The sequence below is a fragment of the Cnephaeus nilssonii genome, assembly GCF_951640355.1.
Source record: "Cnephaeus nilssonii genome assembly, chromosome: 7".
Lineage (NCBI taxonomy): Eukaryota > Metazoa > Chordata > Mammalia > Chiroptera > Vespertilionidae > Cnephaeus > Cnephaeus nilssonii.
This window is the reverse complement of record NC_137078.1, coordinates 25,325,004-25,341,807: the sequence shown is the minus strand read 5'-3', so window position 1 is coordinate 25,341,807 and position 16,804 is coordinate 25,325,004. Positions and strand designations below refer to the sequence as shown.

The following is a 16,804-nucleotide window of genomic DNA, read 5'->3' as shown; positions in this document are numbered from 1 at the left end:
AATAGTTTTAATATAACTTAAAATATTATTGTAAATATAAATTAGTTATTCATAAGCCTCCTTTCCCCCCAAAAAAACCTCACAACACTGGAGGATTTACCATAAATCAAATTATCCTCTATTCAACACAGCAAGACCATCTTTTATGAGAAATCTATACAGGCATTTTTTCAGTTGCCTAATTAAAATGATTATGGAGACATTTACTCAATCTTGTCTTCCTGATTCACAACTTCCTGAAGGCTGTGGTTTGATTTTAGTTGAAATACTCAGGTGGTTGTTCAAAACTTTATTTTTCATTTTAAGAATGAGAAAACCAATTATGTTATTTTAACAAAATATAAGATGATCCTAGAGCCTCTGTGTTAACTTGTATGCACATATGCATGACCAGCGGACACAGACAATGGGGCGATGAGGGCCGAGGGGGTGGGGAGATGGGAGAGGGCTAGAAGAGGTTAACGGGGAAAAAAGAGAATCTATGTAATACTTTCAACAATAAAGATTTTTTTAAAAATCTCAATTTTTCTTTTCCATTGCAATAAATAGAAATCACCCTTCAAAAAAAGACAAAAGAAAGATGATAATGGCAGTCACATTTACATTTGAAGTGTTTTTTTGTTGTTGTTTTGTTGTTGTTTTGAGTGGTTGATAGTTCAGTTGGAGGCAGAACAGGTTCAAACACAAGCTTCTTTTTTATTTTTTAACTATATTTCTTTATTGATTTCAGAGAGGAAGGGAGAAGGAAAGAGAGATAGAACCATCAATGATGAGAGAGAATCATTGATTGGCTACCTCCTGCACGTCCCCAGTGCTCCCTACTGGGGATCAAGCCTACAACCCAGGCATGTGCCCTTGGCCAGAATCAAACCTGGGACCCTTCAGTCCACAGGCTGACCCTCTATCCACTGAGCCAAGCTGGCTAGGACAAGCTTCATCTCTCTTTGACGCTGGTGTTTTGTGAAGGTGGGGATGCTTAGTCTCCGAGCCTCTGTTTCTCTGTCCCTAGCTCTCTGCCGGTTTTGTACTATACTTAGAGCTTTACAGCAGTTCCCACTACCCAAGTGTCATACATTTTCATTGTCTCACTTCCACTCCTGTTAAAGTGGACAATCTCACTAAGAAAATACAGTTGTCATTTAGAGTGTTACTCCTTAGCATGTTTAGTTCTATACATGTACAGAGGTTATCAAGCCAGAGGACAATGCTTACATCTATATTTTAATTCAACAAACATGTCATCCAAACCCCCATAAATAATCAGGCAAGAGCATAAGATTTCAAGAAAAAGTATTTGGATATTTATCAATTTTAGAAATTTCATTTACAACAATTATTATAAGTTTGAATTTAATGTATTTTGGTCATTTAATTTTATTATGTACAGTGATCTAAATGATATCCAAATCTTCCCCTATGTTCTAGTATAATCATTTTAGCTACTTAATATTTTATGAAATTGGCACATACCATCACAAGATCATCTTTATAGAAAAACCTCAGGACAGATGAAAAACATCATGTTGCTCATATAAGATTTTAAATAAATAATATTCTATAAATATTATGACATAGTCTAGTTTACACAGTACTTTTAAACACATTATTTGTTTGGTACAACTCCATGAAGATGGCTATACTAAATTAACATATAAGGTAATGAAGACACAGAGAACTTACAGGACTTTCCAGCTCACACTGTTAAAGTAACTCTGGACTCTCAGTTCTGTTCCATTGGTCTGTGTGGTTTTTTTTCTGCCAATACCATGCTGTAATGGGACTATGTCAAACCAAAAAGCTTCTTCTGCACAGCAAAGGAAACTGCCAACAAAACAAAAAGGCAAACAACCTAATGGGAGAAGATATTTGCAAACAGCTCTGAAAGGGGTTAATATACAAAATATATAAAGAACTCATACAAATCAACACCAAACAAACAACCCAATTATAAAATTCACAGAGAACCTGAACAGACACTTCACCCAAGAAGACATACAAATGGGAAACAGATATATGAAAAGATGCTCAACTTCACTAGCCATTAGGGAAATGCAAATCAAAACTATAATGAGATACCACCTAACACCTGTTAGAATGGCTATCATCAACAAGACAAGTAATAAAAAGTGTTGGAGAGATTGTGGAGAAAAAGGAACCCTCATTCACTGCTGGTGGGAATGAAAACTGGTACAGCCACTATGGAAAGCAGTATGGAGGTTCCTCAAAAAATTAAGAATAGAGTTACCATATGACCCAGCAACCCCTAGTCTGAATATCTACCTGAAAAATTAGAAAATATTTATTTGCAAAGACATATGCACCCTTATGTACATTGTAGCATTATTCATGGTGGCCAAAACATGGAAATAAACTGAAGTTTCTTTCAATAGATGATTGGATAAAGAAGATGTGGTAGATATATGCAATGGAATACTATCCAACCATAAGAAAAGATGAAATACTGCCTTTGAGACAACATGTATGGATCTTGAGAAATAAGTCAGACAGAAGACACTAAGGACCACATGATTTTGCTCATATTTGGGTTATAAAACTGAAAACAACAAATGAACAAACAAGAAACATAAACAAAACTCATAGACACACCCAGTAGTATGGTGGTTACCAGAGGGAAGGGGGTGGGAGATAGTAAAGGGTAAAGGGGTTTAAATATGTGGTAATGGAAGATGATTTTACTTTGGGTGGTAGGCACACAATACAATATACAGATCACGTAGCATAGAAATGCGCACTTGAAACCTATATGATCTTATTAACGAGTCACTCCAATAAATTTAATTTAAAAAAAGTAAAGGCTTTGGTTCTAAAATGAGTTTTGAAAGAAGCCCCCTCTACCACCTCCATCATACCTCACTGGCCACAGGAGTCCTAAGTCCTCCGGACTATAGAAGCCCAACCCAAAGGGAATGTGTAAACAGGAGGTGCTAAGAGGTCCTCGAGTCAAATCGGCACTCTCTCCCCTCTCCCAGCCAGTTGTTCCCAGAAAAACACTTGTTCTCCTGGGGCTGTCCTCCTGCTTCTGGAAGATGTATGAGTACATTGATTCATCCACCAACGAAATATTTATGTAGCACTTATGATGTGTCATTCACTTTCTGAGCCACAAAAAAAATGCAGCCATAAACAAGACAGACTCACCTCCTGCCCTGATAGACCTGAAATATCTAGTGGTGAGGATGAAAATGTATCAGGCAATTCCACCAGGGTGGTAAGCGCCGAGATGAGCAGTCCAGGGTGCTAAATGGAAACTATGAGAGAGGGGCACTGACCCCGACATTGGGGTTGGAGGAAGTGGTCTGAGTGGTCTGAGTGGAGACATAAACATTAAGAAGGCATTAGTCAACTAAAATAGTGAGTTGGGAAGAGGGGGGAAGAGGGAACCACATGTGCAAAGACCCAGAGGCTAGGGATAGTGTGATGAATTTGAGGAATTGGAAGTTTAGTATGGTTGAATTATGAAAGCTGAGATCATTACCAGTCACAAAAAGAAGTCTGGACTTCATCTTGACAATGAAAGGAGCCAAAAAGGGTTATAAACAGAGGACTGTTATATAAAATCAAGGAAACTGTTGAAGTAATCTAGCTGAATGATAATAGGGTGGTCTAACTAGGTAGTGACAGGGGAAAAGTATGAAAATGGATGCAAGTGAGCCTTAGAGTATAGACTCATAGAGCTGATAATTGATTGGATGTGGATGGTAAGAGAGAGGAAAGAATCAAGGTATAATTACAATAGGATGAGGGCCCCCAAGTTCTTCAGCCTGGAGTACCTGCAGGGAAGTAAGGCACTGGCCAGGTGTAGGAAGTATACAGATCATTAAAATACATAATATAGATTGTGAACCCTGAGAAAGAAGACACCTACTAAGAAGGGCTTCTGGTGGCTAATGGGCTCAAATTTTACAAAAGAGTCTAGCAGCCATTTCCATACAAGGGCCTCTCACACAAACTGCACTTCAGGGAGAAGTGCAGGCACTGAACTGCCTGCTTGCACTGTATTTCTGCTATCAGGGCCAGCCCTTATAAAAAAAAGTTTCTGGAATCTTATTTCAACCAACAGATGCCTGGTGCACAACATTCATGCACTGGGGGTAGGGTGGGGAGGGGAGGGGAGGGAGTCCCTCATCCTGGTCTGTGCCCTCTCACAGTCCAGGACCCCTTGGAGGATGTCCGCCTGCTGGCTTAGGCCCACTCCCTACACTGTCCTTAGCACTGCCTTGGAGGCGCTCGCCAGCTGTGAGTCCGGCTTCTGACTAAGTGGTATTCCCCCTGCAGGAGCGCACTGGCCACTGGGGGCAGCTCTGTGTTGAGCATCTGCCCCCTGGTGGTCAGTGCGTGTCATAGCGACCAGTTGTTCTGCCATTTGGTCGATTTTCATATTAGCCTTTTATTATATAGGATAGGACTGAAGCTTTCCCCAACAAATTGGAGCTGTGCAGCTCTGACCAACCAGAGTGGCCCTATTCTGCCCAAGTAGGACAGTGCCTTTTGGATCAATCAAACTGCAAGGATGTGGCATCCTCATTTGCACGAGGACAGACCAATCAGAGACTAGGGGCGGAGACTTCTGTCCTTATAAGCCAGATCCTCTGTGGCTCTGAAAGTGCACTTTCTCTTTCCACCAAAGACTGAAGACGGGGTAGAAACCGAATTAGCCAGAGCAAACCAAAGCACAGTGGAGCAGACCAGCAAGGAGCAGAGCAGAGCTGTCTAGCTGGAGAGAGGCCTGGCTCCAGGGCTGCCTCAGAGCCCTGCTATTCTCACAGCCGTGCTGTATCACAGTTGAGCCCTTTTGCACTGAATAAAGTTTCCTTCTTCACTGCACCCCAAATGTGGGATTCCTGTTGGAACTGAATTGGTGCCAACAGCCATCAGTTGACAAGATCCATGCAATTTGTCTTAAAGGACCCTCAGAGGGTGGACACAGCCAAGGGGCAGGAACAAAAAGGAAGGGTTCCATTGGGCACAAACACATTAATGTAAGCTGGAGGGACTAATAAAGACATCCTTACAATGTCTGAAGCCAACTTTTAATATTGAAAGTAGTCGAATCTTCCTTTTTGTGAAGCTAGCATAACCATTAGCCATTTAATTTACTCAGCTAACTAGCCCATGCAGCCAGGCAGTCAAAGAAAAAGATAAGACGTACAAAGCATGACATGACAGGGAGAAATGGATGCTTTTTCACAGAATTCACATCAATGGCTCATAAGAATACGTCATCTTCTTGGTTGTAGGACATGTCTGACTCCACGGCGCCAATGCCTTCATAACTGTAGTCTCTATCATCTGAGGTCACATCACTTTTGCTCTTCTTTCTTTTCAACAGCTTTCCTCCCTGCAGGTCCCATGGCTCAAACACGGCAGAACTCACAGGGTTAAGTCCTTTGGCAAATGGAACCTCAGCCCCTCCCGGGTCAGCTGAATCTGAATGATTGGCGGGGGGCAAAAGTCGGTCACTCTGTAGTCTCTTTCTCATTTTTTCTTCTTTTGTCTGAAAGGCAATATTGAAGAATGAAAAAGAGTCCAGATAATGTTCTCTATGTTTTCATTAATATTGCCTGTAGTTAACGTTTATGGCTTCCCAATTTCATTATTTAGTCATTTAATAAACCTGCGTTAAGGAATTACTGTTGAAGAAGACAGACACACTCCCTACCCTCATGGAGCTCCTAGTCTAGTTGGAAAGGCCCAGGAGAGAGATGGAAATGAAGACTGTGGGAGGGATATGGGGCCACTTGTGCAGGGGCTGCAGGAGCTCTGTGACGGTCTGTCAGGCCTCCTCTCACCTCCCATCCTCCATCCCCACACCTCCCCTCACCCCTAGCACCAACTAAAGTTTTTCTTTTTTCATATGAAGAAAAAGTCCACACTTAGTTCTGAGAACTGGATATTGCTTCCTTAGGCTATATAGATGAAACTAATTCAACCATTTTCAAGATATTGCCTTATTTCTTCACCACACACATGAAAAAAATTAAACATACAGCGTAAGAAGCATACAGATAATGAAGATGACACAAATCCACACAATTTGTCTAAATGCTGCTGAAAGGAAAGGCTCATCTCAGCAGGCAGCACCGCCCCGCCCCGCCCCAGCCCAGGTACCTTCCTGCGCTCAGCCACCGCCTCCATCCTCTCCTCTATGTCCTTCATTGTGAAATCTGTTACTTCCTTTTTGATCTTGAGTTTTTTCAGCCTGGCTGGTGGCTTTCTCAGTGGCTTCTCAGTCGTGTTCACCTGGAGGAAGACACTTTTTAAAATGGAGGATCAAATGTACTCATTGGCAAAGAGAGGCCGAAGGTAAAATAAACACAGTTTAAAATGTGAAACCTAAAAATCTAAACTTTATAGTGTCCAATTTAAAAAACAACATGAAAACTGGTAACAACAAAACTGAGTCCTAAAGAAAAAAAAAATCTATTGGTGCCTAGAAAAACAACAACAGATTATTACAAAAAAAACATGAAAGAATGCACTAATGTCCTGAAATTGGGTGAGGACTCAGGAGAAGGAAAAAAAAAAACCTTGAGAACAAACACAAGATAGAAAAAGGTGGTGGATGAGTGATGAATTTGTGATGCAAGGTATAAAGTTAAACCCGATGATTTTATAATATGCACGAACTACAAATGACTTTCATTTGGGATGGAGATTAGTTCCCAGTACTTCTCTGGTCACGGGGAGGGGAGAATTAACGATTACTGGGCAGCAACTCTGTGCTGGGCTTTGATGTTGGTACTTTACAACTGTTACATTGACAGCAGAAAAAACCATCCCATCTATACTAATAAAAGGGTAATATGCTAATTAGACCGGATAGACTGGACGTCATTCCAGACATCCTTCCTGACAAAGCCGGGGGCGTGGCTGGCCCGCAAAATGCCCGCAGCCCCTCGCCCAGTCCACCCTGCCCCCCAGCGGAGACCCCCACCCTGATTGGGGGCATGGCTGGCCTGAAAACCACTGGCAGCCCCTCGCCCCAGCTGGCCCCACCCCCAGCAGGATCTCCCACCCCGATCCGGGACCCCCTTCAGGGCAGACCAACTGGTCCCCACCAGTGCACCAAGCCTCAGTCCTATATAATAAAAGGATAATATGCAAATTGACCCTAACAGCAGGATGACCAGAACGACCGCTGGACCAGTCACTATGAGGTGCACTGACCACCTCTTGGTCCCTTTCCCAGGCTGGCAGGATCCAATTGCCTGATGGCCACCTGTGGTTGGGGCGGGCCGGTGAGCTGGTGGGAACAGCCGACCTCTAGGTCCCTTCCCTCAGCTGTCAGGCACTGATCACCCGATGGCGAATGGGGAACTGGGGGTGGGTGGCAGTGGGGTGTGGAGCCGATGGTGGGCAGCTGGGGAAGATGGCCCTGATCACAGGCCAGGCCTAGGGACTGTACCTGCACTTAAATTTCATGCGCCGGGCCTCTAGTTTCATATGAATGACAAAACTTTAAACAGTTCAAAGCAGTAATAATGGCTTTCCAATGATAATTTCTAGTTTCAAAAAAAGTAACATTGTTGTAAAGGGTTTATAAAGAAAGCTTTCACATTTATTCTTTTAAAAATTGGGTTAAAATAACATACATTAATTATAAAAAATTAAAATGATACATAAATAATCTCCTAATACTCTGTTTGGCCACGTGGTCTCTGATCATGACCTCTTTAAAGTACATCTGTAATGTTTAGTCAACCATAAATGGGATTATACCACAGACATTGCTCTGCAATTTGCTTTTCTCACTTAATATGGACGTCTTTTTAGCTCACTATATATGGATTTATTAAGACTGAGGGAGGTCTTAATGAACTCCAAGTCTTCATTATAAAGTGAACTGAATGGATAATTTCTCTAAAGATGTTTAAAGACAAAAGAGATATTGATACCATTGTAATATCTAAAAGACTGTCTCATCAGACTGCAATACTGTAAGTACCGAGAAAATAAATCAAAGAGAGACAATTTAGCATAGCAAGAAAAGGCACCAGAAAGACCTGAGTTTGAATCCTGGCTCAGCCATGGTGTGTCTTGGTATTAAATTCTATAACACTTGCCTTCCTCATTTGTAAAATAGGTTTAATAATACTTTTTCATGGGATTATTTTTTTAAGGAGGGGAGGAGAAGTAGATCTTAGCCACTCAGTAAATGGAAATTATTTTTGCCGGCCAGGGTTGCTCAGTGGTTGAGTGTCAACCTATGAACCAGGAGGTCACAGTTCAATTCCTGGTCAGGGCACATGCAGGCTCAATCCATAGTGTGGGGCATGCAGGAGCCAGATGATCAGTGATTCTCTCTCATCATTGATGTTTCTATCTCTCTCCCTCTCAGAAATCAATAAAAATATATTTTTAAAAAGTGCAAATTACTTTTCATTTGGTGAAAACAGTGATTTCTTTTTTCAATAACCACATGGAATCATAACCAAGATGTAGCATTTGTCACAAAAGGGAGGAATGAGAGTTGGAATCGCAGGGCCAACAGGCAGGGGGCTGGGCTTTAACCCCTGGCCTACCACTAATACTTACTGTGTGACCTGAGACAAGGCACCTTTGCCCTTTGTGCTCAGTTTTCTCAAATGTAAAAATAATGAGGGGGCTGGGATGGCTAAGCTTCCTTCCAGCCTTAAAATCTATGATTCTCAGAAAGCCTTTTAAAGGGGAAATATTTGTCTAAGTTTTGGCTCGGTTACAGCCTTGAGGCAGTTTTATGTGGTGAGTTGTTCATTACAAATAACTGGGATGGTCCTAGCTGGCTTGCTCAGTGGTTAGAGCGTTGGCCTGCAGACTGAGGGTCAAGGGTTTGATTCCAGTCAAGGGCACATACCTCAGTCCCCCTCGTGCGGGAGACAACCAGTCGATGTGTCTCTCTCACATTGATATTTCTCTCTCTGTGTCTCTTGCCCTCCCTTCTATTCTCTCAAAAAAAAAATATCAATGGAAAAAATATCCTCAAATAAGACTTAACAAAACAAACGAACAAACAAAAGCGCACATAAAAAAATTGGAATGTTTGTCAAAGGAACTTCCCCTCCCCCATCACTGTATTATTTTTATGACAACTGGCTTGTGGGCTTCCTACTGGCAAAAGCCATCGGCTGAAAAAGGGACCTACTTGCTGGGGAGGTTCAACTAGAGATGCCGTGAAATCAGTATGAAAACAGGTTTTTTGGGGAGTTCAGTCATAGAGGCTAAAAGAACATGAGATGGTAACCAGGACTCTATATAGGAAGCTTACATAGGAGTCTGAACCTTGACTAAAATAATCAGATCAGGAGTTCTGAGAGAATTTAGGATTTCCTGCGTGGGTGGACTTTTCCTGTGCCTCTATCCCAAAATGATGCCTATAAAATCATGTACTTCCTCCCGATTTTGGAAGTTAATCCTACCTGTGCAGCCCAAGTCCTTTCCTGAGTTTGACATTTTAAGTGAAAGTATGGAAAGACCTGAGGAAAAATATCTGCATTCTTTACCACTGAATGTTACGAAGTCAGAATTTATCAACTGTTGGCACTTAAAAATGGTAACAAAGATCACACTATACTTAGAGAGTTGCTTCCCATAGAAACAATTTAAAAAATCAACTTCAAAACTTATAGAGCCCTGCCTGCTGTGGCTCAGTTGGTCGAGCATCCTCCCATGCACGGAGAGGTCGCAGGTTTGATTCCTGGTCAGGGCACATGTCTGGATTGCAGGCTCGATCCCCAGTAGGGGCATGCAGGAGGCAGCCGGTTGATGTTTCTCTCTCATTGATGTTTTTCTCTTTCCCCGACCCTCTCTCTCTCTCTCTTTAAAATCAACAAAAATGCATTTAAAAAAAAAAAATCCCTATAGAGGTTATTAGTTCCATAATTTTAAGAACACCATTGGAGGACTGCCATGTCCTAAGATGCTGTGATAAGATTTGGGTCTTTCCCCAGCCAATCTAACTGTATATTACTTCTTGCATCCACTGTGTATTCCTCAGAGCTTCCTTAATTAACTATTGACCTACAGATGAACCTACCTTGGCTATGGCCCCGTACTGGAGCCTTGTACATAAAATAGGCCAAAGCTTCTGGAAAGAGATGCATCATTCCTGCTCTGTCACTGCTAGACCTCCTGGGGAAGGCCAGTCTGCGCTGTAACTGGCATTATTGGTCTTTACCCAGTGACTTCCTCCTCAACAAAGTCCCCCTGAGGTTCAGCAAATAATGTTAGAGACTCTGATGCAATGTGGACAAACACCCTAACTGCACTAAAGGTTACCAAGTACAGAAGTTGCTGAGAAGGGAATAAACTCTGACCAGGGACAGGAAGAGTCGATAGAAAATTCAGAATTTTATGTAGGGAGACTCAGGGCGCCCTAAGAGATAGGGAGAAAAAAGTATGGGATGAAAGACACCTAAAGTGGTTAATAGCTATGTGAATAAATGAGAACCAATAACATCTCTCTAAAGAGATCCATCCCAATCCATACACATCTATAATAATAAAAGCATAATATGCTAATTAGACCAGATGTCCTTCCCGACGACCTTCCTGATGAAGCTGGGGCTGCAAGGGAAGCCCGGGTTCCGGGTGCCAGAGGGAAGCTGGTGCCGGCAGCTGGGGGAAGGAAGGCCTACTCTTGCACGAATTTCGTGCATCGGGCCTCTAGTATTTACATGTGTGCATAACACCAATGCACATAATACAGCCAGTTATGTCTCATTAGAATGTTTTAAAATATACTGATTCACTTAGTCTGATATTTAGCTTCTAAATATTATATTTCTTACATATCACTATATTTTCTCTGAGTGAACATAACATCTATTAGTATGAATATGCCTGAAAGCAGGTTATCCAGAGGGCAATATGGAATTGCTGTAGTAGTTGCCAACAAGCAAAAGATGAAAATTAAGAAAGAAAAAAAAAAGGGCAAAAGGGGGCTCTGTGGTGGACTTCTGGGGAGAGACTGGCTCACAGGGGAGTCCCCTGATTCAGAAGATGAACGAAGGACTCTCATTTTTCAGCATCTTTTATTATATGTTACTCTAAATGATAACTGAATTAAAGATAACCTAGCATGTCTAAAATGCCCTTGTATACTATTGGTGTACATAAGTCTTGTTTCTAAAGCATTCTCATATCTATTACTCTTTCCCCCTCATAATATTTAAAATGTTTTTTTAAGCAATAAAGAAACATTGTTTACATGTCTGACTGGATTTATCACATTGCCGTAACAGAAGACATTAACATCCCCTTTTGACCATCTTCTTTTTGTTTCCCTGTACTCTGGTTTGTTTCTTAGCCAATTTTTATCATTTGTCCCCCCCCTCCCTAAAAATATTATTAAATATTAGATAGTTAAAAGTATTAGCTATCTAATAATATTTCTATCCTTAATATGGTTCCCCTTTCAGTCCTTCAAGTTTCATTCTCATCTTTTCACAGTGGCCTTATACCTTTCCTTAAACTATACAAGGCACCTGGTGCCTGAGACACTTCTGTTCTTAACTACACATGAATTGGAGATTTTCCCTTGACAATGAGCAATTATATCTCTCCTTCATTTCCGTATGCTTCCTGGGTATACTCTTAGGGTTATAACTGCTAATATGTTATATTGTTAGGAATACTTCAGAATTCTCTTCACAGCGACTGGGGGATTTCAATTTCAAAAGCTTCAACCCTTCCCAGCTCTAGGATGAAGTGGAAGGCTGTGTGCATGTTTGTTGAAACTGCAGGGCAGCGGCTCTCAGCCTGGGCTGCCCACGGGAATCACTGGAGCTTCCAGCCCAGCCCCTGGTCCCCGGTGGAGCCTGGGCACTGGGATTTTGAAAGCTTCCTTAGTGGTTTGAGTGTGCAGCCAGGTTCAGAACCACTGCACTAGGCAATAAAAGGCCAGCTATGGATTGCTGCCGGCCTGTTGTAAAACTTAGGTCAGGGCATCTTGGCCCAATTCCAAAGCAAAATCAAAACAAACCCCCCCCTCCCCCCAAAACACACACACACACACACACACACACACACACACACACACACACACACACAGAGCTGTATTATTCTTGCCTACCTCTGCAGTCCCGTCACATTTAAATCCTGAGAACACTCCAGCTATGCTCCTGATAACCATTCCATCTCTATAGAATATGAAAACAGCCTTCATCTTTGGCTCACTTATTTATTTATTTATTTATTTATTTATTTATTTATTTATTTTTTACAGAGAGGAAGGGAGAGGGATAGAGAGTTAGAAACATCGATGAGAGAGAAACATCGATCAGCTGCCTCCTGCACACCCCCTACTGGGGATGTGCCCGCAACCAAGGTACATGCCCTTGGCCGGAATCGAACCTGGGACCCTTCAGTCCGCAGGCCGACGCTCTATCCACTGAGCCAAACCGGTTAGGGCATCTTTGGCTCACTTAATGATGTTATTGCAAGTCAAGTGCATAGTTTTCTTTTTTTAAAAAGAGACATCTTTTCATGATGTAGCTCATATTAATTAACTCGGTTGGTGCCTTTGCAAGGTCTGAGTCTGAGCTCATTCATCTCTGGCGTTCGAATCACTGGAAAATGTTTTAATGCTATTCCTGTTGGCATTAACATCAAGGTTCCATAGCATTTCCCTTAAGAAGGCATCACTTAGCTACTCAACATTTCCAAAGGCTATCCGCCTCCAGATTGCTCTCCTGTCTTTTTCTTTTAACACACCTTTATTTTTTTCTCACCCCCAACCTCGAGACTCATCTACAGCTAGAAAAAAAATCTATCCTCTCTCTTTCTGTATTAAAGATGCATTGTTTTTGGTACTTTCAAACAAGGTACTCCAAAATGCCTTGGATCATGCCACTGTACAAATGTAAATTGTCATTATGTTGACATTACCTTTTCCATTTTATGGTTCATTTTTACCTTCCCCTTTCCCCACATCTTCTTGTTACTGGCAGCCTGATAATATCATTTATAAGGTTTAGCAATCTCCTTATCCCCCACCCCCCAAATACTTTCTACAGGGCTTATTTTCCTTCTTCAAAAGAAAATGCCACTTTAGATTTTATTCATGAGTACTCAGCATTTCCTAAACGGAAGAGAAAATTACCTTCATTCAAACACTTAGTGACTTGGCCTCGGTGCAAACTCTATTTAAATAATGTATCTTTTTATTCCCAGCTGACTGTTTTCCCTACAACACAAGCCATTGATATGATTTCTGGGCTCTGTTGCCAGCATTTCTGTCTCTTTTTTTCTTTCCCATCCATTCTCCATCCCCAGGCTTCTTTTCTTTGTTATTTCTTCTTTTATCTTCTTTCTTTTGCCTAAGCGTTAGGACTATTGGTGCTGCCTCAGTGCATTGGCTTAGAAAACAAACAAACAAGAAAACAAAACAAAATAAAAAAGCAACAACAAAACCTGTTATCCTCTTCACAAATTTGCACAGAACTTATTAAAAAAAGTAAGACCTCAAGACTTCAGCCACAATAAGTTAAAATCAGAGTAAACATATTACTCACACTAAGGGTAAAACAATGATAGATTAGTCAAGATGAATCAACAAAGAAAAATAAGAGGAAACCCATTTCTATAACTGCATTTTCTCATATTTGACATCTTAGACTGTGTATATAAATATATAAGCTTATCTGGTTTAGCTTTGGTATTAAGGCTTATTTTCTTATTGGATAAGTCAGAATTCAGTTTTATATTCACAGTTCCTAGTACATAGGCAATGCTTAATAAAAATTGCTGAAAGAATGAGGCATGTTATTCAATGGGGCTTATTGTGTCTCCAACTTAGTAAAACCCTAGGTATGTTTTATTGAATTCATTAAACATTAATGATTAGGGCAATTCTGAATCCATAGAGAAGGATAGTGTGCAGAAAGGTGAGCGAATTTATGGGAGAAAAAACTGGTTTAGATAAATGCTGTCCGTACTGTGACTATAAGATGCATATACTGGAAATAACTTGTGATCAATCATATTCTATTGTTACTTTTAACTATAAGCTAATGTTAATTATAAAATTACTTGCCATGACATCGTATGATTCTCCATTTCTAGATACTCTGCTGTGGCTTTGTATTATTCCTTGAACAATTAATTCCTCCAGAATGTCTGATGACTTTTGTCGCTCTCGATTCTCTAGGGGTTGCGGTTTATGGATTAATCCATTGGTTGTTAAGTCTTCCAAGGGAAAAAAAAAAAGCAAAATTTAAGCTTGAAGAGATTATCAATCAAATGCTAATGAATGCCATACAAGTCATGCTACTTATTAAATCTTACACTCAACACTCTTAGCTAAATATCTGTTTGTATTATAAATCTTTGAATCCTTTGAAGTTCAAATTCTTACTGTTCTAACAGAGGATACACATCAACATAATATACTGTTTACTGAGCAGACCCCATATTCACATAACAAAAAGTCTTTCATGTGCTGCTATGTACAAGCTTTTTGTTGTAACAACACTTGTACATTTGGGTACAGCTACATGGGTTCGCTGCACTAATTATAAAGCTAAGCCACAGCTAAGAATGAGATGTTCTTTGGGTGACTCTTCTGAGCTGCAGTTGGTTTCTATGCTTTGTATACAAAAGATAAACAGCACGATGTCGCCAAGAGACTTCTAGTTCTGCAACTCTGAGTTTACAATTACACCATCTGCTAAGTCTACATAAGTAAAAATATGCCTTTTTGAAAAGAGTCTTTGAACTTTATCAGAATTGGAGTCAAGTGGTATCTGCTAAATTTTTATTAGTAATTCTAAAAATGGCACTGAAACAGTTTATAGGGGAGCTTTTATAAACTGCGGGGAGACAACCCCCATTACAAATCCCTCAATTATAGAAATAAACAAGCAAGCATCCATTTTTACAACTTCACATTGTAAAACAAACACGCAAAGGGAGTCTTCAGAAATTAGCTAGCTTCTATTTTGTAACCATCAGGAAGTCTGGATAGTAACCAAGTCCATTCATCTAGTGCAGTGGTTCTCAACCTTTCTAATGCTGAGATCCTTTAATACAGTTCCTCATGTTGTGGTGACCCCCAACCATAAAATTATTTTCATTGCTACTTCATAACTGTAATTTTGCTACTGTTCTGAATCGTAATGTAAATATCTGTGTTTTCCGATGGTCTTAGGCGACCCTGCTAGCGGTTCTAGTGGATGGAGTCCTTTCATAAAAATGTCTAACCTGGGACTATATTAAGTACTTTCTTTGTTTTATAACATCTAAATCAAACATCAACTCTATACAAAAGATATTATTAACTCTATTTTATAAAAAAACTGATATGAGAGAAGTTAATTAACTTGCTCAAGGTGATAAGAGTAGTAAGTAAATTAACTAGGATTTAAACTCAAGTCTGTTTGACTTCATCAGTCATGTTCTTCACCACCTCACTGTACTCTTCCCAAACATGCCAAGTACACGGCTCCCATTTGTCACGATTCCCTTCTCTTTCAGGATATTTCTAAAAAGAATGTCATCGTGGACACCTGTCACTAACACAATGAAATTATCTTAATCATTTCAATCCATTCTTTTCTGAATCCACTGAAGTATTTGGCTTGACATTTACAGTCGTTAACCTATACAGAAATCCTTGGACTATATGTCAAGTCATTCTGACCAGTTTTCATTATTTCTTGGGATACTGAAGAATTTTGGGGAAATATTTAAAAATAGCATTGTACTTCTTTGTGATTATAAAAACAATACATCATAAAATTGGAAAATGTAGAAAAGAATTTAAAAAGATTATAAAAATGTCCATTCTGTCACCATTCAGAGATCACAATTGTTAATATGTAAAATTTTAGTTTTAGAAATGTGCCATCACACATTGTGTTTCCTATGCAGTGGAACATTTACATTAGCATTTTCTCTGGCCACTAGAAATTCTTCATGAGCATAAGTATAAAAAGTGAAGCCATACAAGAAAACATGGGCGAGTTTGTTTTTGACCTTGGTGTAGGGAAAGGCTTTCTAACCGACTCAAAATCCAGATTCAATAAAAGAAAAGACTGATGAATTTTACTGCATTAAAATATTTTGCAAGGCCCCCAAAAACACAACCTACAACAAAAGTCAAATACAGATTATCACATACCTCCTGATTTGATGTACTAAGCAGGATACAATATAATTTTTTATATTCTTGCTAAAAATGCATAACCTGGACCTAATCATGAGGAAATATATAAGACAAACACAAACTGAGGACATTCTACACAATAAATGGTCTCTATCTCCAAATATATCAGGGTTATAAAGGACAAAGAAAAGCCGAGGGATTGTTCCAGATTAAAGGAGACTAAAACAACATGACAACTAAATTAAACATGTGATTCTGAATTAGCTCTTGAACCAGACACTTATAAAGGAGGTCTGTAAGACAACTGACAAATCTGAATATGGTCTGTAGATGAGATAGCAGTGCTGTGTCAATGGCAGTTTCCTGACTCAGAACCTTGTACTGGGATTTTGCAAAGAATGTCCTTGTTTTTAGGAAATACTTGTTGGTGTATTTAGGAGTAAATGATCTTTAAGTCTGTAACTTACTCTCAGAAAAAAAATATACTTGTATATGAGATGGGGAGAGAGGGAAGAAGGAACGGAGGGCAGAGAGGACTATGAAAACGCAAATGTGGTACAATGTTAACATTTGTGGAATTTGGATGAAAGAATATAGGCATTCTTTGTTTTCTGCAACTTTTCTTCAATCTGAAATTATTCAAAATAACAAAGTGTGCCGAAACTGGTTTGGCTCAGTGGATAGAGCGTCGGTCTGCGGACT

The 16,804-nt window shown here is 40.1% G+C and overlaps 1 protein-coding gene across 1 annotated transcript in view; it reads right to left on the bottom strand.

Moving 5' to 3' along the window:
* Positions 1–5,227: 5,227 nt before the first annotated feature.
* The window catches only part of STMND1 (stathmin domain containing 1), a gene marked incomplete at both ends in the record, with an annotated part of 28,433 nt that continues 16,856 nt past the window's right edge, over positions 5,228–16,804 (bottom strand). Inside the window, 3 exons of the mRNA XM_079776421.1 lie at positions 5,228–5,515; positions 6,130–6,261; positions 14,033–14,184. Coding sequence (XP_079632547.1) covers positions 5,228–5,515; positions 6,130–6,261; positions 14,033–14,184 — 572 coding nt within the window. The remainder of the gene's footprint in view (positions 5,516–6,129; positions 6,262–14,032; positions 14,185–16,804) is intronic.